The following is a 27,919-nucleotide window of genomic DNA, read 5'->3' on the forward strand; positions in this document are numbered from 1 at the left end:
GACTAATGGGAAAATTGTATTTAGAATGTGTTCCTACTTGGCCCCGCCTCGTGTGTGGCGTTGGGGACAAATAGGAATAGACCGTATCTAAAATTAAAGTACCTAATTGTATCTAAATTTAGAACACACTAAGGTCCACTTGCACCAAACACTTAACTAAGGGTTAGTGGGCTGTCAACTGTCAAATTCCATAAAAAATAGAGCGATTTTGATAACCCTGTGGCCGTATCATTGTCGTTATTATTTTGTCTGTCAGAAGATGGGCGGCTGTTTATCATTTGTCACCATGTCTGTCACGTTCCAACAAGTAAGTAAAGTGCGAAAGTGACGCATGATATGACAAGTGACAAAAACCCGACCATGATACGGCCATTGCTGGCGATGTAAATGTTATTTAATAGTCATAATCTCATAGAAGTTGACTTTTATTTAATCAAAATTACCTTATTCAACATTTTAATGTTGTGATTTGTGATACGGTAATGCAAGATATTAAGGCCGGATTTAAGATAATGATAGATGACTAAATTCAGGTTTTAATATTTTAATTATTGGCAATAATACAATAATTGCACAGCGAATTCTCCATTTATCCTAGAATTATGTAAATTGTGTCAAAATTTATGAATTTCAGATATATTTATAAGTTGATATGTAAGATAAGACTGAAGATATTTTTATTTCTGATATAGCTCATATTATATATTAATTATATATTATTTAACATAAATAAGCACCGACATAATATAGCAATACAATATAACTTCGGGCCCATTCGATAAGTATTACTGATACAATGTGTTTTTGTTAAAATTGGTTAAATTTGGGGTATAGTGGAAGTTTCTTATCATGAATTTATTCATAGGTCAGCAGTTCTCAAAAGGTTTGTACAAAAATTAAGGAAAAAGTTAAATTTGTTTTTATTATTCCTATTTTGTTACCAAGATTTTTTTGATGAATTGAGATTTTAGTAAGTTTTATTTCGTCATTAAGGTTCTCTAGTATCTATATTTTCTTAATTATAACAATTATCAGGTATATATCTCACGAAAGTCGACTTATATTAGTAATGTTGGCAACACCGCAACAAAATAGGATCAATTAAAATTTGCTGACGTGGTTATGTACAAACTTTTTGAGAACTGCTCTGGTAAGGTAGTTCGTTATTAGTTACAAATGAAGTATAAAATAAAAAATAGGGAATTGTACTTAGAGGTTAGGAAGTGTAAACTTACTTTCAAGTTTAGAACTAAAATGTACAGTTAAGGTGTGTTCTCATTTGTCCCTGCCGTGCACATATGGTACATTATTGCTATTTGTCTCATGCTGCGATGCATGACGTTCGCGGTTACGTGTGGCGCGGACAAATGAGAACATACAACTATAATATGGACCCTACTTTGTCGAAAGCCACACATTTTCTTTGATGAAGAATCAAAGGATCATGCTTAGCAGCTATGCACAATGGCTCCTATAATTTATTCCATAGTTACGAAGATTTAATGTGATTCATATCCTTTCCCTATTTCTCGAGCAATACCTAGTTTGAAAATGAGTAATACGTACGTAGTATTCATTTTTAGTGTCCAACGGGGTCGGGTATTTAAATCTAGTCAATTTTTTTTATACAAAATGTACATGGACAGTCAGCAAAACAACTAGCACATTATGCATTTTATTGCCGGAGTGGGTACGCTAATAGTTATGCTAAAGTGTAGAGTGAGCTGCAAATTTGCATGGAGAAATTATGAATAAATTCATTGATAAATTCGCCATGCACTTGCAGCTGATCGTACATGAAATATAGCCTACCAGCTAAATATTACTGGTAATTGATAAGTAACTTGCATTTTTGTCTATCAACTCAGGGCTGTAACAGCGAAAATCGAAGTTATTTTTCTTTGTCACTCTATTTATCATCCTCCTTGCGTTGTCCCGGCATTTGCGACGGCTCATGGGAGCCTGGGGTCCGCTTTGACAACTAATCCCAAGATTATTATATGTATATATTCATTAGAGCAACAGAGAAAGGTCCCTTCGCATTGCGGACTTTGGTTTCGCGGCATGCCCTTTTTATTTTAGTGTTTTGTGCAATGTAAATATTATGAATCATGATTTGTAATATATATGATTATAAATAATGTGAATATTAACATTATGAACTAAGCCCGTTTTCACATTATCCGATCCAATATCGGATGTCGGAAGGATTTCAATGGAAAAAATCCAAGATGGCGACGGTAATGTATGGGATATCTGTCGGATCGGATAATGTGAAAACGCACAAAATCTTAGCCGACAGCTTCCTGAAGTGTTTCGTTGCTTTCAATGAAATCACTATCCTATTTAAATAATTAGTGTAGATATATGTATATAAGTCTCACTTAATAAAATTAAGTGCTTAAGTGATAATGCTAAGAAATAAAATGAAACACATACTTACTTGTTTTATTGGCTGTAGATGAAAAAGTCATCGTGTAACAGCAATTCCCGTCAACTTTGTACAATGCCACGTCAGCAAATTTTAATTGATCCTATTTTGTTACCAACATTTAGTAATATAATTCGACTTTCGTAAGATATATACAGGATAATTGTTATAATTAAGAAAATATAGATACTAGAGAACCTTAATGACGAAATAAAACTTAATAAAATCTCAATTCATCAACAAAATCTTGGTAACAAAATAGGAATTAATAAAAACAAATTTAACTTTTCCCTTAATTTTTGTACAAACTTTTCGAGAACTGCTGGTAATACAGTTTCACAAGAACTTTAAGGCCGACACAGTCGGACTGCAACTTGAATACAGATATAGTGCGAAAAGGGTTTCCTTCGCATTTTTCCGGAAACGTTCGTATTTGTCACGCTAGTTCAGTCAATGTCAGTACATCTTAGTTACTGTCGATCAAAGTCCTAGAGAAAAAGGTACGGTGGCCTAGATGGCGTTACACCTTTGGGGAACGCTCGGCTAGATGGCACTAATATTAATATTTGACATTTTAACACATATCAAGCTAAGAATATGGGCCAAATTGTCAAAACTGAGGTTCAAAAGTTTTAAGCCTGTGTCGAGATGGCAGTGTATGCACTGTGATTACACATTTTACTTCGACAGTAACTCTCTATAATACTCGATCCTCTTTGGTTCACACAAATAAGAAATAAAAAACACAACATTTACTTAATCGTTTTATTGGAAAAAAATTCACAGTAGTTGAAAGGCAACATGGTATTGTATAATTTTAGAAAATAATGACAAGATATATAAATAGTTTAGCGTAACCGTGTCGCCAGTCGCGGCGACTGGCGGCTTGCATGCAGGATGGCACTTCAAACAGAACACAGAACGCTCGCTGTCATCCAAATAACTCACGCCAACCGTATTGTAACTTATGGAATGCCTTTTATACACTTAACAATTAAATACGCTCCCTATACGCATACTAAACTGAAGCTTTTCGAATTTTGTTCAAGACAGAAAGAATAGATATGATAATTACACTTGAACCGATATCTCCTACGGCTAATTATAAATGATTATAAAAATAAATAAGATGCGCCCCGCGGCCCGCCCCTTGAGCACCCTCCGTCCTCGTCTAATGTATTGCCGTCTCGCTCGCACGGAGCGGGCACGCCTCGCGCCGGAGCGGGACGGAGCGATCGCTCGGCCGCCGGCCTCTAATCTATCCCTACAGTAGTCAACAGGCAACTATAACATACCTAACACAAATAAACATTACTGAATAACTCGACGCACAGTTTCATGACTCACATTCCCGACATACATCTATCGTTAGAAATAAAATCCGAATTATTTAAAAAATAATTATTAATAATAAAACAAGCCGGTGTGTCGTGGTCGATTGTGAATGTTTTTAAAATATGGTTAAAACGTGATTCCTCTTGTATACATATTCGGTTATAGCACATTATGGTCTAAAATAAAATTACTATTAAGTAATAATCAATATTTACATATAGTCCCGACTGACGTCGCGAGCTCGTGCCGAAAATGCACAGAATTCCCGCTTTACAATTAAGGTTTAAGTTTGAAACTTAAGGGCCATTCGGACGGTTTGCAACCTTACGACATCCGGCGACGGTCGAGTTTTCAAATTTATTGGATTCCAATCCAAAATATTATTTTGGAAGCTGTCTAGTTCAAAATCGACCGCGCCCTCTTATACAAAATATGACCTTTACCATTATCGATTACAATTTATAAATCGAGAATAAAATTCTCTAAAAATACCATACATACAAATAGTTCTATACAATAGCATCTGCTAAAATTATAGACAGTGATTGTAAATAGATTTATTTGATGAATAAATTGAGATAGATTGCAAATAAATTGGGAAATACCATGATTTAATAGTCTAGTCGGAAATAATTTGTCTATACTTTTGGCAGATTATTGTCTGACATTTTTAATAATTTGTGTATATTTTACTCAAAAGTGGCAGCATTAGGAGAGCGAATTGCCGCTGCTTTTCCGACGGACTCCCATCGACCGTCCTTAACTAGGATATGTTTAAACGCTTACAAAACTTGGTCCAAACCGTAGACTGGGGTTTACAGTATCTAACCGTCAAACTCGGATAAAAGTACTAAATTAGAGCCGTTGTAGCACAAATAGTATATTTATTCTAGATATTATATAAAATTGACCGCGATCAGTTATTGAACAAACTTGATGTTTTTATGCCTAAGCCGATTACAATACTGATAACAGTTCAGTTCTCACAGATCATGACCACACGTACAAAAATTAGTCTTTTATATAAGGCAGCTCTTAGTCGCAATCAGCAAGAGCTATTTAACAGTTCAACACTCAACTTTACCGTTGTTGTAAACACGATAAAATTTAGATAATTTGAACATTCAATGTTCGTCTTGTAGATAAGATAATTCAATGTTTTAAGTGTTACAAATTTGGGCACATTCATATTCGAACATTCAATGTTCTAAATGTTGTAAATGTGGACACAGCAAAATCAATTCTAGTCTGTCGGCAAACTTTTAAAAGACCCCGATTGAATAGTAAACCTGTATTAAGGGTTTCGAGAACCACAATTGTTCACACATTCACTACCAGACAAAAATGGCGCACTACGTCAGAAACCGGCTGTCATCTATAATCGACCGCTTGTATGGTGACAACGGTTTGTCCGGCATCTGAGCCAACTGAAATAAATATCATATACGAAGAGTAAAGCCTGACCAGAAATATATGACTTGTCAGGAGGGCGCTGTTTTTCTGATATATGCGGTGACAGTTCAGTTTAGTATGAAGAAAATAGTTGTCATAAAATTCCGCAACATGGCGTGTAGTCATATATTTCTGGTCAAGCTTTATCTGAGCAAAGTTCACGAGGGCCTACCAGGCGTGTTCTTGGTTGTGAAAGTGTAAAGTGGTCTAGTAAACAATATTTTACCGCGCGGTTTAGCTTGGGTTGGTACATTCCCCCAGTCGTTAGATTGAGCGGGTGTTTTAGGGGTCACGATTGACGTTTTAAGTGGTGTAAAATTTGTAAAACAGATTGAATAGTCACCAAAAGTCACAAATTTAGTTCTTTGAAGTGAACTTTAAAAGTCTGCCGACAAGTTTTGTTTGGCCCGGTAAACATACCCCAAGAAGTTTGATTGAGCGGGTGTGTTAGGGGTCACGAAGAGCCACAATTACCGATTTGAGTGGTCTAAAAAGTTGATAAGTTTCTCTTGGAAACTGTTTGTTTTGTTAGCAGATGCCCGGTAAACATAAACCCCAGTCGTGAGCGCTAGACACGCGCCTACATGTTCTCGAACTGGTCGACGCGGCGCTTGGTGTTGCCCTTGCGGATCTCGCGCAGCGTCTTGTACTTGTCGCGGCCCTGGCGCACGTTCTCGCGGTGGATCTTGTCCATGGCGGTCTCCTTGGTCTCGTCGCGGGATTGTGCGAGGTCTTGTTTCAGGGCCTGGGATGGAAAAGCATGTTAGTTTTTTTGGTGGACAGAAATTCATTACTAGTGGAAAAAAATGTTTAAAGGTAATTTTGTGACGATGAAATAAAACAGTTTGACAAGCCAATTTTGTCAAAAGAAAAAAATATCCTTTTGAAAACCCAGTCTCTGGTTTTCATACTGTGATTTTGAATAGTTCTGTCAAAAATACTAACGACTATTGCAGTTGTGCAATGCAATAGGAAGTTATGCGAAATGATATAAAGTTAATAGTTTATTTTTAATTTATTTTTAAATTCGAAAATTGCGGAATGCTCCATACAAATTTCCACCCTCCGTTTTAGGGAAGTGGGGGGTTAGAAAGACACAAAAAGTAGTCTATGTCACTGTCAACCCCTTCAACTATCTCCACCTTAAAAATCTCGTCAATTCGTCGCTCCGTTTTGCCGTGAAGACGGACAGACACAGTTTCCCATTTATAATATTAGTATGGATAAGAATTCTCATGGCTTGGCTTGGCGTCGGTTGTAGTTTGATTTAAAATAGAAAAAAAAAAAATTTTTGAAAATAAAAATGGAAGTATAGATTTTTATTAAATTTTTGATATCATTTTAAAGTTTGGCAATGGCAAAAAAAAAATCAGCCGAATCGAGAATCTCCTCCTTTTTTGAAGTCTGGTAAAAACTATGCTCTACTCTTTCGGGTGTCGCTATTATCTGTGACATGACATATCTTCGGTTGAAATCTGGCATTTAAGTAATTTTAAGATCGCCTTGCGATCGTTCCTTTTTCTCAGCCGGCGTCCTGCGGTCGACCAAATGATCAAGAGTGCCGAAGGCGAGGCGAGCTAATTAGACAGTGTGTCGGAGTTTATGCCGGGCACTGACCTTGAGCTGGCTGTGCAGACGCTCGTTGCGCTCGGCGAGCGTGCGGCGGTCGGCCACGGGGTCCACGAGGTCGTCGGGCACTGACCTTGAGCTGGCTGTGCAGACGCTCGTTGCGCTCGGCGAGCGTGCGGCGGTCGGCCACGGGGTCCACGAGGTCGTCGGGCACTGACCTTGAGCTGGCTGTGCAGACGCTCGTTGCGCTCGGCGAGCGTGCGGCGGTCGGCCACGGGGTCCACGAGGTCGTCGGGCACTGACCTTGAGCTGGCTGTGCAGACGCTCGTTGCGCTCGGCGAGCGTGCGGCGGTCGGCCACGGGGTCCACGAGGTCGTCGGGCACTGACCTTGAGCTGGCTGTGCAGACGCTCGTTGCGCTCGGCGAGCGTGCGGCGGTCGGCCACGGGGTCCACGAGGTCGTCGGGCACTGACCTTGAGCTGGCTGTGCAGACGCTCGTTGCGCTCGGCGAGCGTGCGGCGGTCGGCCACGGGGTCCACGAGGTCGTCGGGCACTGACCTTGAGCTGGCTGTGCAGACGCTCGTTGCGCTCGGCGAGCGTGCGGCGGTCGGCCACGGGGTCCACGAGGTCGTCGGGCACTGACCTTGAGCTGGCTGTGCAGACGCTCGTTGCGCTCGGCGAGCGTGCGGCGGTCGGCCACGGGGTCCACGAGGTCGTCGGGCACTGACCTTGAGCTGGCTGTGCAGACGCTCGTTGCGCTCGGCGAGCGTGCGGCGGTCGGCCACGGGGTCCACGAGGTCGTCGGGCACTGACCTTGAGCTGGCTGTGCAGACGCTCGTTGCGCTCGGCGAGCGTGCGGCGGTCGGCCACGGGGTCCACGAGGTCGTCGGGCACTGACCTTGAGCTGGCTGTGCAGACGCTCGTTGCGCTCGGCGAGCGTGCGGCGGTCGGCCACGGGGTCCACGAGGTCGTCGGGCACTGACCTTGAGCTGGCTGTGCAGACGCTCGTTGCGCTCGGCGAGCGTGCGGCGGTCGGCCACGGGGTCCACGAGGTCGTCGGGCACTGACCTTGAGCTGGCTGTGCAGACGCTCGTTGCGCTCGGCGAGCGTGCGGCGGTCGGCCACGGGGTCCACGAGGTCGTCGGGCACTGACCTTGAGCTGGCTGTGCAGACGCTCGTTGCGCTCGGCGAGCGTGCGGCGGTCGGCCACGGGGTCCACGAGGTCGTCGGGCACTGACCTTGAGCTGGCTGTGCAGACGCTCGTTGCGCTCGGCGAGCGTGCGGCGGTCGGCCACGGGGTCCACGAGGTCGTCGGGCACTGACCTTGAGCTGGCTGTGCAGACGCTCGTTGCGCTCGGCGAGCGTGCGGCGGTCGGCCACGGGGTCCACGAGGTCGTCGGGCACTGACCTTGAGCTGGCTGTGCAGACGCTCGTTGCGCTCGGCGAGCGTGCGGCGGTCGGCCACGGGGTCCACCAGGTCATCCGGCGCGGTGGCCAGCTCCTGGCCGCCCTGCTCGGAGCCGCCGTCCGAGCCCGCGTCGTCCTTGCCCTCGGCCACGTGGTGGTGCACCGGCGTCACCGCCGCCGCTAGGAGCGCCGCCGCCTCGTCCTGGAAAAATACCCGAGTTACAAACTCTAAATAACTACGATGCGAACACCCTCCCGCTCGTTACTGTTTTCTCACACTGAGGACCGATCGCACCGACCACATTGGACAGACACATCGTCGTCACGCGGCAGACGTCTATGGAACTTCCCATACGATAAAATTTAACGATGACGGATGGTTTGATGCGACCGACCCTAATTCGGTTACCGAATTTAACAGTCGTCGTACGAAAGATTAAATAATTAGCAAAAATTTAAATTCCACATACGAGATATGAGCGATCTCGATCACATTACTCACATTCACTGTACAAACCCATCGTTTTAAACCTATAACTTATTTCTTCGACCTACAAAACGATTCCTACTTATTACAGAATTTTATTACCAGCTTTAAAATTAGATAGTAACTATTTGGTGCCCTGACCAGGATTTGCGATTTGCTCCTATTACACGCCTCGACCTCCTACAATCGAGTATCACTGAATCTCAGAGTATTTCTCCTCGACTTCCTCCTGGATGCGAGAGACCTCTTCTTATTTGTTGTTTCATATCCAACTTGAAGATGACTAACTACAATTGGATACTGTGACCAGGATTCCGCAAAATAAATGAAACTGTATAATTTAACTGTTTCCTACGCGCCTCCTCAACCTCCTCTTCAACCTCTTGTCGGATACGAGAGACCTCCACCTGTTGCGATATTTCATTTCTAATTTTAAAGTAATAAAATTACAATTTGGTGCCACGTCTTGTTTGTAGCGATCTCCTATTCCCAATTCAAAAGTGCTACAATTTGGTGCCATGACCAGGATTTAAAATACCTGTTGCCTGCGCGCCTCCTCGACCTCCTCCTGCAGCCGGCGGGTTTCCGTGTCCTTCTCTTCAACCTCCTGCTGGATGCGAGACACCTCCTCTTGTTTGTTGCGGATCTCCTCTTCGAGCTTAGCGCGCTCCGCGGCTTCCATGTTCTGCAATCGCAATTTCATGTTTTAGTAAAGTTAACAGATCATTCTCGTCAATACTTGTGCCATTTCTAAACAAAAACTCCCACTTTAATTAATACTTCGTTAATGGCAAACAAAAATGTCACTTGCCAAAAGGACGCTTATCCATATACATAAATCTCAAATGAATAAGTATTTAAAATATTTTAAGCGTTACTCACGTATTAAGTCGATATAACGCTCGACATGTTTCGCTCCTTCGCTCCGCTTTCGCATTTTGTGAAGCAAAACATGTCGAGCGTTACATAGACTCAATACAAGAGCAACCCGCTTAAAATATTTTTACATATATCTGAGTCTCACGGGAGTTTTATAGTTAAAATCCTTACAGTAAGCGACAAAGTAGAACTTTTGACTTTTCGACACGTTTAGTTCCGAGACATATCCTAAATTTCGAAGTCGAAAAATAGGTACTCCTCTTTCTAAGATGAATCTACTAAATCGTTTGTAACCGGATGCTTACTTACAATTTTCACAGAATTGTGGCCAATATTTGTCATCACTTATTTCACTCCTATAATGTCTAATAGCGAGTTCCATATCATACCCTAAAAAGCAATTTATTAAATCTGGCTATACCTTGGTCTCCTCGAGGCGGGTCATCATAGCTTGCAGCTCGTTCTGTCTCTGCTCGAGCTCCTCCTTAGCAGCCTGCAGCTGGCGCAGCTGCTCCTCGAGCCGTCTGATCATGTCCTGGGCTTCGATCAGGTTCGCCTGTAAATTCAAACATATTTCTGTCAAAAACATAAGTTTGCAAGTCTAGAGTCAAGGTGTTTACACAAAGAGACTAGTAATAAACCAGTCTATAAGCTTCTTGACTTTTTATCAAGGTACTTAGCCAAAATGCTAATAGCTCCTGGAGAACCTTCTTTCGCACCAATATGGAAGACTGCTAGAGAGATTTTGCCACGTAATAGATTGTCATCTTGGCTACGCCCAGATATGCTCAATTGTTATGCTACCAAGTTGTTTTTTATCATCTTGATCATTTAATAATTAGCAAAGATCCTATTCAAACGACATTAAAATAAAAAGCAAGTACCTACTGAAACTAAAATTTTCGTACCTTCCATTGGTGAAAACTTTTACAGTAATCTTTGGTTTAAGAAATATACCTGTGAGCGTTCCATCTCTTCTTGCATGTGTTTGAGACGGTCCTCGTATTCCTGTTGTTTCTTTTCCGCGCGTTCACGAGCCGCGATCTCAAGTTGCAGTTTCTCTCTGATAACAAAATAAATTTCTTATAAGCTACGGAGGTAAAATAGACTACTACTTGATTATTACATTTGTATTCCCCATACTAATGTCTAGTTAATGTATATCTATAATTCTATATCTATATCTATATACAGATTCATGATATTTTTTCGATCATGCAAAGGCTTTTGACACCATTTTCACACTTTTCCTTATAAGTTAATCATAATATTACAGTGTATCAAGTTTTGCTTATTGGCGAAACTCTTAAATATTTTACACGACGAAAAAACTACACTAGACTTGTCTGATACCATCTATCTTCTATAATAAGATTTGGTGTTGCACAAGGTAGCACCCTAGGGCCTACACTATTGTTACTGTACAAAACCCACCTCTGTGCCTGTTTAGCGAGTTTCTCCTCTCTCGCCTGCGCCTTCATCTGCTGCACATCAATAGTGTCGGGTTTGCGCCTGCGCATATACAACTCGTGGTTGCCCATACAGAGTGCGAGGATGCGTTTGTTGACGCGAACGCGGGGCGCGAAGAAGACGAAGTCGGGAGCCTTCTTGTCTATGGGCTTGATGATGAACTTGCGGTCGTTGAAGGAGATGTTGCGGATTTCGGACCAGGGGAAACCGATCTTTGGGGTCAGTCTGGAAATAGAGGGTTTAGTGATTAGTATATCGGAATAGCTATAGCACTTGCAACAGTTGCAAATCGTTTTTAAAATACTAATTATAGGACTGTGAATGAAATTAACAAAATCATTAATTAAATTGACAATATCAATTACTAACTGACAATGCTATTGAAATGTATTGATATTCTACTTGTAAATATTTGGTACACCGTAGAATGTTAATAAATTCCTCAAAAACAACATCTCGATCATCATTGAGTTTAGATTGCTAAGAATTATTTTCTCCATACTTCATTTACTTCTTCATTCAAGAGACATTATGCGAAGTTCTACTTTTGTTTCCCTCATATTTTTACATCCTCGAGTCATTGTTATTTCATTCTTAATTATTGGCATTCTTGAAGTCATATGATTATTTTTCCCGTTATATTTCAATCTTTATCTCTAATACTTGTCATCCTTCTTATAGATATTAAGACCGAGAGTTGTCTTCTTATTCCTGGCAGGCAATTATGGTCGCGCGATAAATGATAAAACATCAGGGTCCCTGCACTATTTGTAAGTGCGATAGGGACGGCCCGATGTTTTATCATTTATCGCGCGATCATTATTGCCCTGCTGATCCCGAATTAGTTCACTCCATACATCTCCAGGTCCTGTGCGATCTTCAGTTACTCCATTAGGGCGTCATTTCTTTTCCTTTTTTCAAATACTTATGTCTAGTACTTACTTGTCATCCTTCTCATAGATATTAAGCCCGAGAGCGTCAACCCCGAGCCACAGTTCCGTGGTCTTCTTATTCCTGATCTCGAAGTAATTCACTCCATACATCTCGAGGTCCTGTGCGATCTTCAGGTATTCCATCATGGCGTCCTCGCGGAGCATGCCACGGTGCTCTTGCCACCAGTTGGTTATGCTCTGTTCCCATTCGTCGCGGGACATCTGGCGAAGAAAAATGAATTAGGTTAGTAGAATATACAGGAAATCAAGACATTGGCAGATAAAAATCGCAAGATTCTCCTAATATTTGAGAGATATTAGTGGATATTGGGTTACAGGTGACTGGACCTGGATAGTATGAACAAAAAAGCAAGGCACTGAATCGGCGCGAATTAAGTTTAGTATGTATTCAATTCAAGCTAGAAATGTTAACAGGGGGGTTACCATGACGTGCTAAAGCCGTTCAGTTTAGGTTGAGAGAGAGGGACGGAGCTATGTAACTGCTATAGCTGTGTCCTTTTCTCTCAACCTAAACTGAACGTCTTTAGTACGTCATGGTAACCCCCCTGTTCGTAACTTTGACTCTTACGACGCGGTACAAAACCTGAAGAGAAATCGGACTAGAAACCACCCATAATTCACTACCAACTAGGTAAACCAGGAGACCACGATGTTTTAGTATAAATATTCTATCAGATGCCGCCAAAACGATTCTTCTTGTAGAACTAACAGGAACCCAGGTCCGTGCAGGCCGGGGTTGTGGTCGCCGTGTCTCGCTCGCACCGCGCACGAGCGAGCAGGACGGACAGCACCTGGAGTGTACTAACCTTGTGCTGGTCGGTGACTCGCTGCGGCAGCAGGCGGTCGTTGGCGAGGAACCCTGGCCCGTGCAGGCCGGGGTTGTGGTCGCCGTGTCTCGCTTGCACAGCGTATGATGCGAGCAGGACGGACGTCTCGGGAGGGCAGTAGATCTCGTCTGACAGGATCGCGTTCTTCACCTGGAAAATAAAGCAGGAAGAGGGATTATTGGGAATGTTCTTGCTTAATTTCTTTTTAACGAGTAGAAACTGCAACCGATGCTATTAAAACTGGAAAAGATACTGCCTTGGGTGACAGTGACACCTCCATTAAAACTTTGCATTTCACCAACAATGCTGCTGGCATAAGCTGTCGGATGTATATGTTTTGCAATTCTGAACAAGATTGTAATTTATTTTTAGTCTTGGATTCTTGCTCTTTAAGACAAATCTCACAAAAAAAATCCTTGAAACAGGGGCAAGCTACGATGGTGCTACTATCATATAGATCTCGAAGCTACAAGTTGTATTGTAATTTACAAGTGGTAGTCAATGTCTATTATGACAAGTTGGAAAGAGACTTGAGAAATGCGCCCCTGATAGCAAACCTTTGAGAGTTGCCAAACGCATTAAAACACAATAATGGTAATAATGGTTTCAACAAGTATGGTAGAAACAAGAACAGTAGAAGATAGAAGTACCTGTAGGTAGAAGAGCTTGAGCGTGATCTCCTGGATGAGCTCATCAGCGACATCTTCCGGGTAGAATTTGGCTCGGAACTTGAACTGCAGCGGATTCTCCTTCTTTACGTCTTGTTGCATCACCTGGAACAAACACAATATATGGTTAGAACAGTCTTCATTTAGTTATACACCCTGTTTTTATTGAATTCCGTTAACTTCAAGGGAAAATGCTTCAGTTCAAATACAATCAATTTCTCTAAGAAACTAGCCTCTTAACTCTTACGGTTATCGAATTATTAAAAAAAAAATTATTACTGAAAACGTGTGTGGCATCCCTTACCACTTCCTAAATGTTATTTGTTTTGACACGTGCCGTCAAACACTTGACAATGACTTTAATGTTATGATTAAGGTCCTCTCACACTAATTAATCCATTTTTTTTTTCGAATTATAAAAAAGCGATTACAGGATGGTTCCTGATGATGAACCTAACTGCGTGTCGATTTTAACGGGTCACTATCAAATTTACCTTATCGCTAAAAGACTATATAGCTGACATGTCTGGATTGTGTTATGTCTTTGTGGCTACGTAGACATGAATGCTAAATACGTTTTTAGCAAAACGTCTGGATCTTAAAACGTATCAATTTAAAATGATCTAACTGCAAAACATCTTCATCTTCGAATGTCTGTATTACAAAACAGACATGAACGCTAAACAGTCGAGGAGCAAAAAGTCTGGATTGTTTAATGTTTTTATTGCTAAAAAGAATAAACGCCAAACGACCCGTTAGCAAAACGTCTGGTTTTAAAATGCTTAAGTGCCTTGAAAATTCAAACCTTCTCGCACTGTTAATAAGAACTGTTACATATTTATTATAAACCATGACGTCCATGACACATTATATTTCCGGACGTTTTGCTACTGTATCGTTCTGTGTTGACGTCAATTAACTAACTTCACTTTTGACTTTTTAGATATGCTAATCATACGGACTATGTATATTTCCAGACGTTTGGCTACTCATTCATTCTAAGTCTTAGCCATCCAGTTAAATTAACTTTTTGCTGATTGAGTATTCTACTTTCAAGTCATCCCAGCTGAATTGACTTTATGCTGACTGTATATTGACATTTTCTGACATCTAGCCGAAATAGTCGTTTAGCGATAAGATAAACTTGATAGTGACCCATTTTAACGGAACAGAAAAAAAACACGGTGTATAACATTTTAGACATCAAATAGCACCTATTTCAGTTCTTTACACAAGGCCTGAGTGGACGCTCGGCGTGTATGCAGCGTCGACTTGTGGCCTTTTTTTTTTTTCAAAGTTGTCCACCCCACTCTTTTTTAGATTTGCAAATTTTTATGTTTTCCACTCAGAATCGCGAGCTCTTTCAATCCTCATAGGAGAAAAAAAGTTTCCCGTTTTTTTCCCATTCCGTTACCACTTTTTCATACATTCTATGTAACGGTACTTTCCACAACTAGGCACTTAAATTCATCACCTGCATCTGCCGTTACATTGTTAGAAGATAATGTCACAGAATGTAGTAGAGACCTTGTATTTGAACATGTTAGTACCTCAGATATAATTAAGGCATTTCATCAATTAATGTTAAAAAAACTTGTGACCTTTGGGGAGTCTCTGTCCATGGTGTTAAATCTTTAATAGAAATTGTAGCGCCTGACTTGGTAGTTATCTTTAATAACAGTGTTGATTGTGGTGAGTTTCCTGATCTTATGAAACACAGTAAAGTCATTCCATTATTTAAATCTGGTAGCACATCCGACCCCACTAATTTTAGACCGATATCAGTGTTACCGACATTCAGCAAAATTTTTGAAAAGTTAGTGTTATTTCAGCTATTGCAACATTTTAACATCAATAATCTAATGCACAATAAACAATTTGGTTTTACACGGGGTCGCTCAACAACCGACGCTGGTGTTGAGCTAATCAAACAGATTTTCGATGCCTGGGAGGAGTCACAGGATGCCTTGGGTATCTTCTGTGATTTATCTAAGGCTTTCGATTGCGTCTGTCATGAAACACTGATCAGGAAATTGCACTACTATGGAGTGAGAGGATCGGCACTGAATTTAGTCAAATCTTACTTACACGATAGAATACAAAGGGTCGACGTGAATGGACAGCGCTCACCGGGGTCACTAGTCTCTATGGGTGTACCGCAGGGATCAATATTGGGGCCTTTCCTGTTCCTTATCTACATTAATGACCTGCCATATCTTGTAAAGACCCACCATGATATAGTATTGTTTGCAGATGATACTTCCCTTATTTTCAAAGTCAAACGTCAGCAACAAACTTGTGAAAATGTAAACAATGCTATTTCCGAAGTAGTTAATTGGTTTAGTGTTAATAACTTATTGTTAAATGAGAAAAAGACTAAATGTATTAAGTTTGTAACGAGTAATGCTAGAAATGAACAAGCAAGTGTCGTTGTGAAGGATGAGGAATTGGAACTGGTAGATAGTACAGTTTTTCTTGGCATAACTTTAGATTCTAAACTTCAGTGGGGTCCCCATATTGCTACCCTCTCGAATAGACTGAGCTCTGCAGCATTTGCAGTGAGCAAGATCCGTCAGTTAACAGACGTGGAAACAGCTCGATTAGTTTATTTTAGTTACTTTCACAGCATTATGTCATATGGTATTTTACTATGGGGCAGTGCTTCAGAGATAAATACCATATTTGTTCTGCAGAAGAGGGCTATTCGAGCAATATACAAAATGAACCATAGAGACTCACTTAGAGATAAGTTTAAGGACATTAATATAATGACAGTGCATTGTCAATATATTTATGAGAATATTATGTATGTACATAAAAACATTTGTAAATTTAAGAAAAACTGTGATGTACATAATATAAACACTAGAAATAAGCATAAGCTTGCAGTGCCCTTCACTCGGCTCCATAAAATTAAAAAATCATTCATGGGTAATTGTGTAAGATTTTATAACAAACTTCCTAATGCCATCACTGAACTGTCTTTTAATCGATTTAAACATTATGTAAAGCGTATACTGATCTCTAAAGCCTACTATAGCACACAAGACTACATGAATGATGAAACACTGTGGGATACAAGTATTGCTGAAAACCATTAATTATATAGCTTATTAATGATGATATTGATAATTCAATGTATTTTTACACAATTTTTTTGACATTTAGAATTTATTCTAGAAGTTTTTATACTAGTATTTTTTTATACAATTTAGATTGATATCATTTTATTAAATCAATGTAGTTTTAAAACAATATTGTTTATTGCACCAATAAATTGCTCTGATATTTAGAATAAGATGAATATTGTACACTGTTGACAATTTAAAAGTGCTTATTGTAAGCCTATTTGAATAAAGAATATTTTGATTTTGATTGATTGATTGGTAACGGAATAGAAGGTTCGAAAAAAATGTATGGAAATCTTGGGACATTTTTTTTCTCCTATCAGGACCGAAAGAGCTCTCGATTCTGAGTATGAATCGCGAAAAAAACTACCCATGTTGCAAAAAAAGTGGGGTGGACAACTTTGGAAAAAAAAAAAAAAAATGGCTCTTGTATGAGCTTCAATTGTTTGACATGCACGCCGCAAGTCCCGCACGGTGCTCGCCCAATATGAGCGTGAACCCAGGCTACACTTACGGCCCAGCCACGACATTGGTCTAAGCGCGACAGCGGTTAGCGGCAGCCATACGTGCGAATGAAAAGTCCCATCGCTGTGTCTCGCTCCAATGTATGGCCGCCGCCGCTCACCGCTGTCGCGCTTAGGCCAATGTCGTGGCTGAGCCGTTATACCGCTCATTTAAACAAATGCATTCGACAACGTAACGTTTGAAAATGAGTTTTACACTAAGGGCTTTTGATTTTTGTAAGTAGGTATTGAATTGAAACAATATAACTGAAAATCAGGAAGCCAAAAGTATGACGTCATTGGCCAAAAACCTTGGTGTCAGATTTGACGTGCGCAAGGCCGCTTGATGATAACGTTTCCAACAATTAGCGGTATAATCGAAACGTCCAAACATGCTATAATTAATTACAGTTTCCATTAATGAGTACCGTTTGGCCTAAACTAAACTTTGGAAATGACTAATTAAATAAAATTAACAGAAGCTAGCGGACATCTATCTGCGTAAAGCTGCTAATTTAACTAAACTAAGTACTTAAAAGTAAAAAAAAAAACAGTCTACTCAAAGATGGTCTCAAGAACACAGTTCTTGACAAACTTAGGCATACAATGGAAAAAGTTCCTCAAACTAAAAAAGACAAATAAAATATATACTTGAGCCGATCAACTTTTTTTTATGCTAAGAGCTTTATGCTCATTGAAAATGTTTTTGCATAGGTATAATATAAAACCATATTTTTAAAGCGTGACGCGTGACCTAATAGAATATGTACTTTTAAGGCATTTTTTATTTACAGGACGCGCGAACTCGCATGCGATTTTAATACACTGCGGACTGTCAAGGTTTACAGTTCGTACACCTATCAAATACCGCCATGTATGCATGCGAGTTCTTGTACCATGTAAATGGGTCCTAAATTTAGTAAAAAAAGTTGATCCACCAAAAAAAAAACTCAACCAAATAGTGCACAAAACCAACAGGGTTGTCAACGTGATTCCTTACCCATCGGGAGAACGGGAGCGACCCTGACTTCGCGTCGTGCCGGGGTCCATCGAAAGCGTTAAAAAGGCAACAATTAATTACTATTCAGAACCAGTCACAGGTCGCAACATATACAGACAAAGTTTATAAGGGCCCACAGGTTACCAGTTATCCGGATGTCGTTTTGTCAGTTAGGCTGGTTTTGGTGTCACGCGGACCGACCGCGCGGAGCGGACCGCACGAACCAGCCTTAGACCAGATTTAGACGGCGTGCGAACTCGCATGCGACTTTAGTTACATAGCGGTTCATACAATTTTGCACAGCCATCAAATACCGCAATGTAATAAAACTCGTATGCGAGTTCTCGTACTGTCTAAATGGGCCCTTAAAGACAAGAGGTAACAGTGCCGATAGGCTGATATCATCCAACGAAATAGTAATTTGTGGGGGTCCTTAAGTTAAGTTAGAAAAATTGGACGAGGGTTCACAGAAAATCTCATTAATATTATTCAGCTTAAATTAAAAAAAGCTATAGCCTACTTGCTTATTTCTACACAAACTTAAATAGCACAATAACATACAAGACTAGGTACATAATAGATAACAACACAACCTAAGCGAAATACTTAAAACTATGGAACAATAAATGGAACTAAAGAACATCAACAATTACTAACCGTATAATTTGTTAAATAGTAGGTATAAATTTTAGTAACAGAGACACAAGGTCCCGCAATTGGCTAGGTAAGTCTTCCAGTGAACTTAGTTCAAAGATAAGTTTGCAAAGATTTTGACAGCCTGATCGGTGCAAAAGTTATTTGAAACTTCAAACTTCGATGAAATTATTACGTTTGCTTAACCCTCGCAGTGGCTGGGCTATTAAAATCGTTGCTAACTAATCTTGGTCTGACTCTATGGTAAATATAAGTAGGTGCAATTTGTTTCGTCAAGTATTCTTGTAAGGAAACGTTAAGTACGCTTACGTGATGTCATAACATAAACTATTAGGCCCGTGGGCCTCACGATAGAAGGTGTTTTGTATGACAGGGTAATCACCAGTCACGCGATATACTGAATCTTTTATCTATCATTAAATATTTTAAACAGAGGCTGTATAATATGTGCATCTATTGAATGAATTTAGGTTTATTTGTATTACATCTGCATCACGCTTTGTGTTTTCGTGTTTTCACGGGAACCGTCGAACGTGTCACGCTAGTAAAATACACGTTCATGTGTTCCCGCCGTGAAAACACGAAGGGAAAAAACGCACTACATCTGTATAAATGTATCCTTTATTCAAGGATGTTTCTTCAAGATCCTATATGCCGTGAAAGCATTTGACGAAAATAGAAATGTCGCAGGAGCGAATGGCAAAGTCCAGCGTCGGAAGCTAAGATCCACTTCGGGTCGCTGAGGATTGACAATCAGGGCCCTCCCAAGTTTGACTAACAAGTCCATTAAATACTGCTTACTTACTAGGCGCGATAACCCAAAATGAGATTTGGCCTCCAAAACAAGAGCACGCCACTTTGAGCGGTATCCCGCCCCGCGAGCATTCGCCAATGCCGAGTTCACGGAGGTCTACCTCCAGTCTATCCACCCAACGATATTTTGAGTGACCAGGAGTATTATCCTCAGCATTTCTCAGAAGTTGTTGACAACCAGCTCATCGTGCGTGATGCAACAAGGTTAAGTGAAAGTTAATTGTTACGTCGACACTTATTCGTAAGGTGCCATCACGTCTGACCCGCTGTGTATAAAATGTCCAAGCGTGTGGTGCAATATTGGAATTTTTGGGGGATTTCTTGTCCATTGATTTTGCCTGCTAATGTTGTTGATATCTTTTTTTAAATTGAGTCATCTTCCTAAAGTTTCTAAACGATAAATATATGAGATACTAATGTAACTTTAGACAGATTGTCGAAATGTTTTAGGTTACTAATTGTATTTAAATCAACATCCGTATCATTTAAAACACCCCGTGTACTTTATATTACTGCGCCCCATTAATTATGATGCAGCAGTCACAAAATAACTATAACCGCTATAACGACAGGGACGTAACGACAATAGCTCTTTTGATTAAACACGGCACATACAAAACATGATTGACTTTTCCCATGAACTGTATTTATCTGGTTTTAATGATTAAAAAATCTTTATGTACAATTTCTTGTTTTCCAATTTGCTTAGTATGTATTTAAACTCTTTTTTGTAACTTAATTATTTTGTTTAAACTGATGTGCGCAGCCCTACGATCGGTATTGCAAATGGTTATGGTTGCACCTCTAGCGGAGTTGACAGAAGAGCATCGCCCGCCTTTTGCGCGTTCTATTGTAATTTCCCAAGTTGTGTCTGTTTCATGTGTTAAATCCTTGTGTTTGATGATGATTGGTATTTTAGTTCAACAATATATTATTAATGTTTATTATGGTGCAGGTACAATGTAAATTGGTTTTATATACGGTCACCTCAACTGCAATAATATGTTATACAACGAAGGTCCCAAAATATCTGACATGACTTTATCTCTAAAGCCACAGAGCGTGTGACATATTTGCGGCCATCGTAATCAACATCCCATTAATATCAGATTTTAAAGATGGCACTTAGGTCCGTTAAAACCGTTGAAACAAATGATTCAGTAGCGCCATCTACACCACCTCATTAAACTAATTGTCCAAAGCGTGTAACGGACAGACTGATGTCACGTGTGAACAACCTCTGACTCATCTGATCCTTTATAAGGCTACTCATAAATATATACACGATGGTAGACTCTTTTGCTTTGGAATAGGGACTTAGATTGAGGTTTGACATACGATTCTTTGAGCAGAAGAAATTGTGGACACCGATTAAGATTAGCCAGCTCCTTAGAATTAACAAGTTATTAAAAGTACAGTCAACGACACTTTTTAGGCTCAGCTGTTGTAAGTCTTATAACAAGACATCAAAGTTGAGTTTTGGACATTTTGTTTTGATATTATAAATTTGTCCTATTAATAAGAACTATAATGAAAGTGAACTTAAGTTTTAAGTCATTATATTTGACGTACAAGATGATTATGATTGTTAAAGCACGAAGGGTCTGCGTTACACGCAATGGTCCATAACCTACAATAAAACCAATTTCAGCCTACAGTATTATCGTTTTTGATTTTTAACTTTACCCATGATCGTAGTACAAATATTTAAATTAAAATTATCGCTATAGTATCGACACAGTAGTTAATTGCATACAATACGTAACCGACACGCATGATTCATAATGAAACAATGAAAACGTCCATAAATACGTCATTTGTTCCAATTAATATTTATAACAATAATTAGACGTGTAGGTCAAAGAATATACACTATCAATACAATACTCATATTGTCATAATATGAGACTGTTTGTTTCTTAAGAAAAAAAAAACTACATATTATGTCTTCTATTTTTCTTCAAAAATAATAATATACAAAGCCGTAATAAATGTGTAGTATTTCTACATAAAGAAGTAAAAATCACCAGCAATAATATGTAACCCTTTGAAGGCCAATACGGCTATTCAGACTATTCTGTTGTGCCGTATTCAAGGAAAGACCTGAGTGACCTTCAAGTGAGTGAGTGGCATCAGATCGCACAGGATTGGAGCGGATGGCGGAGTCTAGTGTCGGAGGCCAAGATCCTCTTCGGGTCACTGAGCCAGCGCAGCTTACTTACTTATAATGTAAGTATGTTCAAGGATACGATGCCTAACACATGTCGGCTTTACCTAAAGACCATGATTAGCATTTTCATGGCAATATAGTATCACCCGGCATTTTTATTTGAAAGAAATTCATAATTTGTCTAAACTGTTATGTTATCTATCATATGACGTTATAGAAGACACTGATAAGATGGCGTGACAGCTAAGACTGCTTGATGTAATAACGATATTTTTTGTAATTTTCGCAACGAAAGCTGCTGGATTCCGTCCAAATTTTCTGCAATTTGTGTTACGAAAGAAAACACGAAAAGAGGGCCAAGTGTTATGTCTTCAATAAATTAGTATGAATAAGAATGTACCACACTAACTGCCCGTAGTAAAGATTTTGCCTGCAGTTCCAAGGTTGCAAATGCATGTTTTTGATCCTTTGAATGTTAGCATTTCTTAATATGAAACATACCTAATTTAAGTCTTATACTTAAGTAACATGGTGCAAATTCATCCAATTAATAATTTAATGTTTTTCTACCTATTCTAATACTTTTATCTGTTTTGTTTACAAAGGTGAATATTTAAATAGGTACTAATATCTGAAAGTATATACAGTAAGGTAAATTAGCGTATAATTAAACTAACTAAAACTAGCGTACAAATTACACAAGATTAGAGAACTACTTTTACGTGGCGAAATAATTATCCTATCTCCGTATGACATCATAAGAAGACAATTTTAGCTTTATAACACATAGCAACAAATTATTTAAGGAATAGTCCATCTTACGTCAGATATATTGGAGCAAGGAGAAATAATAATATTGGAGCCGCCGAGATGATCAAAAATATCAAAACACACTGACGTGTTCAAATATATTTGAGCGCTTCGACGGCTAAAATACATCTGATGGCTAGTGTACAAAATGTGCTACTATAACTAGCGATACAGAATAACAATCAGAAATAATCAAATCGACCAAACGTGACCCTTATTTTCACACACTCATAAGAGCGGTTTCGCACAAGGTCCGATCTGAACCCGTGAAAATAAGATCCGTAGTAGCTGTAGAACTATTTTTATGGTAATTTACGCATTACATCCGAAGAATGACGGACAGAAATCGGATGTCGGAAATCGGATCCAGTGCGTAAATTATCAAATAAATAGTTCTATACGGCTACTAAATACGGATCGGATCTCATTATCACGGATAAGGATCGGAAGTTGTGCGAAACCGCTCTAACGCCGTCGCTTGCGTGGACGACGGTCGCGCGACCGTCGCCGTCGTGTCACATCGCATCGCCTATCATCCATAGTTCATCGACGTCACCCTAAGACACTTCCATAGAGATCGAAGGTTTGACTTCGTCGCATCGGGTCGCCGTCGCGCGACCGTCGCCCACGGCGTAAGGGTCAGTTCAGTTGTAACGTAACTAGCTCACTCCTGGTCTTACCAGGTCGTCAGCCCTATCGTAAGCCGCTTCCTCATCGTCTTCTTCAGGTGACACCAACTTCTTGACTCCCGTGGAGATGTAGCGGGCAGTCTTCTCAGCTACGGATTCCGGCTTCGAACATACTTATATGTTATGCTACTTATGGTTAACAATTTGTAAGTGTCTTTTAAAGAGGGGTTATTTATTCATAGAGAAATAACCCTTGTTTATATAGAGGAATATGCAATTTTGCAACTAGACATCCTATCCTACTCATAATTTGGGCCCAATCCCGAAATCGCTAAAAATATTACGGTCAAGGTCAGACAGCCAAAATGTATGAAACATGAAGTCTTTCGCGATTTTGGTGTTAGTTCCATTAAAAATTGCTCAGTATGACCAATATATTCACATCGTACATTGTAGGTGACAAAATGAACAACCTGTATTTTGAGTCTCCTCTACACTTATATTTTTATTCTCAACTAAAATCTCAATGCTCATAAATCTCATAATTCTATGTTTCATTTACTCAATATCAGCACTCGCAAAAAATGCAACTTTGATATTTTATTGCACCAACAACAGCCTATTGAATGAATGTAACGCGTGGGACGAATGTACCATTCATTCACTTCATACCACCTATCTAGCGGACGTATCAGACAATGTTTAACATAGTTTATTGAATACATCATTTATGAATTCTAAAGTCAATAATTTTATAATAGATGGAACGTGTAGAGGAAATTGATGTTGAGGTAAGGCGGTGGTCACATTAGAGATCCGTAAGTGAAGGCCTCGTATTAGGCGTGCAGCGGGGCGAGGCGTGCGGCCTGCATGTCATACATTGAAGCTCATAGAAGTGTCCTGACTGTCCTGAGTCGACGCTGCATAGGGGGACGCTCGCCCGCCCCACCCCGCTCGCCCCGCCGAACGCTCCGCTTTGAGCGTCCACCGGAGCGTCTTGTAGAACCGCATCAGTGTGCCGCGTAAGTTGGTGTTGAGATAAGGTAAGCGTTGAGCACAGGTGGGTATCGATGCAGGTGGTATGGCGGCATTGGCGGCCGTAGGTGCTAAACAGGCGGCGGGGCGCTAAAATGCTCATTATCACATAATATGGTATAAGTACGTATCAACATAATTTATGAAATTATGGGCATAAAGCATATCAGTGTTACGATGTTCATCAGCTGAGCTGAAACAAAGTACGCATGAGTACGTAGGATGGAAAGATTTGCGAAGTCCGGCGTGGCTTCCGTAGCTCAATTGGTAAGAGCATTGCACGGATTGCAAAAATGGTGCGGGTTCAAGTCCCGCCGGAAGCGTAAATTTTTCCATTTTTTCCTTTAATATAAAAAAAGTACGCATGACTGGCAAATTTGGCCACAAAGGACTTTAAATATTTTAAACTCCCTTTGGTCAGTTCCATCCTTCCATCTAAGAGTTTTAATAAAAAAATATTTCGCGTACGACATATTTTGAAATATAACTGTAACGACTGTTGAAAACCAAAACCGAACGTAATCTGATGCAGCCAAAAATGAGTTGTTTCAAGAACAAAACGGCAATTTTTATCGAAAATTACGGCCCAGCCACGACATTGGTCTAAGCGCGTCAGCGGTGAGCGGCAGCCATACGTGCGAATAAAACGTCCCATCGCTGTGTCTCGCTCCAACGTATGGCCGCCGCTCACCGCTGTCGCGCTTAGACCAATGTCGTGGCTGAGCCGTTAGGAGTTCGTCCATTAAAATCCGTTCAGTATTCGCTACGTGCGCGACTGCTGCTCATTATGTGGGCTTTTCTATCTTAAATGATATGTTGTCGTATTAGTTTTTGTAATTTTTGTAATTAGTTCCAACAACCGCAATGACAATCAGCGCCACTGTTCACGCAGACCAGCAACCTTCCTTATAATCCTCTAACTCCTTGCATATTATAGTCACAGGCATAAATATTTGATGATTTCTGTACCTTGTCATATTAACGTCTTGTTTGAAATGACATACGAAATTGTCAAACGATTAAAACCGACAAGGTAAAGAAATCATCACTTCTTTATGCCGGTGACTGTACCTACATACAATCTTAGCACTTTGCAGATTCGCATGCACCTTGCGCGTTCGTGTCTGACTCCGAGCGACGTCTTAGAGCCCCCGTGACTAAGATTGAGCAACGCGCCGTGGGAGCGGCGAAAGTGCGGTCGACGACCCGGCCGCGATAGTCAGCTGTTCCCGGCAATGCTCGAAATTATCCAATGCAAGGTGCTGACGTCATTGTCAGATGAGACTATGCGTCTGCGTCTATCATTTTGATAGCTTAATAACAAACAATAGACGATAGGAGAAATTTCGAACGCGAAGGGAACGAATATTTGATCCGCTACGACTGATGCTGATTGTGAAAAGTTAAGTTTAAAGTACGTCTGCAGAAATAACTTCTAATGATTCTAGATACAAGCATTAAAAGTTATATAAGCATGTACCTACAGTTAATTTAAAGTTCGTCTTTCTAACAAACTCAAACGTCAAAGTGTGACGGATGGAGAAAAACGAATTGCAACAGCATATTTGAAAACAGTGCAAAATGTAATTCGCCTGGCACGAATTCGTAAAGATAATCCAAATAATGAATGAACAGCTGTATCTGTCATTCATGAGAGAGACACATTGCGTGGTGTTATTGCAATCAAACGGCAATTCGGAGGGATAGTCGAGGAATGTAAGGAAGTTACGGATTTTCTTCGCGATTTCCGGCAAAATACTTCATTACGTGCGTATTGCAGAACTGAACGTAGATTCATTGAATATCTTTATACATATGAAAGTATTTCGGGGCCTTTTTTCGTAATATCCGTGGAACAGAATCTAACAGCCAACGGTCAAACAAAAAAGCCAAAATACATACACTCAAATATTTGTCTTCAAAAATTTTCCATGATACGTCTTTAGATTAGATAACTAAATTAGCGAGTCTAAGACACAAATCTCAGAAGTTAGCTCATTTCCTTTGTTTAGATCTTTTTGTGCCAGGAAATAGCCCCACTAACCAAATTAGCAAGTGGCATTACCATCTATTAGCACTTGCAAGATGTGCAGGCATGTGCTGATACGCGAATTCCGTTGCGTACGTGATTACATCAAACATGGGTGAAACCCGCAAGTCTGAGACATTTCTCTTCAGACAGAGACCACCTACGGCCTTCTCTCTCGTCCCAGTTAGTACTTCGCCCTTCTCTTCACAGCATCATTAAAGATAATTAATCATTAAAGTCTGCACGCGTTGGAAAATCAGTTGTCCTTATTTCCCAGTATTTATCTTGGGTGTAATCAAGCGGTAAAGATACGATCGTGTTAGGAATTTAGTAAGAACTGGTTGAGCAAGGCCGATAGGCTGTGGGGATACCGTGGAAGGGGGTCTGCAAGGTCGCGTCCAGACGACGGGCTTTCACCGAGCTCCTGATGTGTTCCAGTTGAAATTTTGAGTCACCAGATTTTGAGACAGGTGTATCGGTCGAGGATTAGAAAGTCATACTCACAGTTATATTGGTCATTCAGTGTAATCTCCTATGTCAAGTACTACATGGAGTGCATAAGACAATCGAAGTGGAACTTAGTCATCAGTGTCACGGAACATAAGCAGTCTCTAAAAGTATGTGCAAAAATGAAGGAGATGAATTGGATGGCGAGTTCTTATAGTCTAAAACAGTGTAGACACCAAGAAACTCAGTTGTGCTGTTCGAGTCATAGCATTTTACAAGTAAAATTGCACCTCTTTGCAATGATATGGTGTTCTTTGCAGTTTTCATGTCTTTGGTTAATCTCGATTGCAATGTGAACTATTGGAGACTAACTACATACTTATAGATGGTTACAGCATATAAAACTGACGTCTGCATTGGTTGTTATGGACGTACTATTGTTATAGATGACGCAGACTGACGTCAGGGACAGTTTATGAGCGCGATTTGGCAGCGAGCGATCATTGTAGGCTATGACGGTTGGTCGACGCTGAAGGATCGTTGGCCAAAACAGTCAGGGTGTTGGGAGGCCATCTGGCATTGGTAGTATTGATTTGACGTCTTTGTGATTAGTGTACTGTGCTCATAAAGTTAGCACGTGCGTTTCGTGTTTATTGTGTCTTATCAATGAGTCAGAGCGAAGAGCGAGATAAATAAGTGATCAGAGAATGTCTCTAAATTACAGATGTAAATAACAGCTCCAGTCTTATGAGTTTATGTGCATTTATTACATTAGTCAGAATGAGACAACATAAACTAGCATAAAAACTAGGGACACTATATGTATCATATTTTTACAGGAGTTCGACATTTAGATTGGTCATCAGATGAAAACGCTGTTGAGCTCAATAACCATGATGAAAATATTGAAGATCGTGGTATGAAACGGAATCTAACCCTACTAATACAATATTGTATTATGTACCCGTGTAGGCGGTGTAGGTCTGATATTGGGAGCCGACATAAAATTGTCACTGCTAATAATGCAAAGTCGGTACAAACATAAGCTTCATGAATTTTGCTATAACATCCCAGCCATGTCACTTTCATCAGCGTAGTAATTCTCATTAACAGACACGTCGACAGTTCCACCTTCCGATTCGACACCACCGCACCAGTTGTATGGTTTCGGCAGAAGCGCGGGCAGCGAGCCGCGACGCCGCGCCCGCTGACCCCGTTCTCAC

At 40.3% G+C, this 27,919-nt stretch overlaps 1 protein-coding gene across 1 annotated transcript in view; it reads right to left on the minus strand.

The window, feature by feature from the left end:
* Positions 1-3,182: 3,182 nt before the first annotated feature.
* Positions 3,183-27,919, minus strand: part of LOC125242015 (moesin/ezrin/radixin homolog 1-like) — a 52,338-nt gene continuing 27,601 nt past the window's right edge. The window contains exons 3-11 of the mRNA XM_048150718.1: positions 13,461-13,583; positions 12,790-12,960; positions 11,973-12,184; positions 10,995-11,255; positions 10,518-10,623; positions 9,982-10,116; positions 9,220-9,366; positions 8,196-8,396; positions 3,183-5,963 (exon numbers count right to left, since the gene is read on the minus strand). Coding sequence (XP_048006675.1) covers positions 5,799-5,963; positions 8,196-8,396; positions 9,220-9,366; positions 9,982-10,116; positions 10,518-10,623; positions 10,995-11,255; positions 11,973-12,184; positions 12,790-12,960; positions 13,461-13,583 — 1,521 coding nt within the window. The 3' untranslated portion in view covers positions 3,183-5,798. The remainder of the gene's footprint in view (positions 5,964-8,195; positions 8,397-9,219; positions 9,367-9,981; positions 10,117-10,517; positions 10,624-10,994; positions 11,256-11,972; positions 12,185-12,789; positions 12,961-13,460; positions 13,584-27,919) is intronic.

Source organism: Leguminivora glycinivorella, unplaced genomic scaffold (assembly GCF_023078275.1).
Source record: "Leguminivora glycinivorella isolate SPB_JAAS2020 unplaced genomic scaffold, LegGlyc_1.1 Scaffold3, whole genome shotgun sequence".
NCBI classification, from domain to species: Eukaryota; Metazoa; Arthropoda; class Insecta; order Lepidoptera; family Tortricidae; genus Leguminivora; species Leguminivora glycinivorella.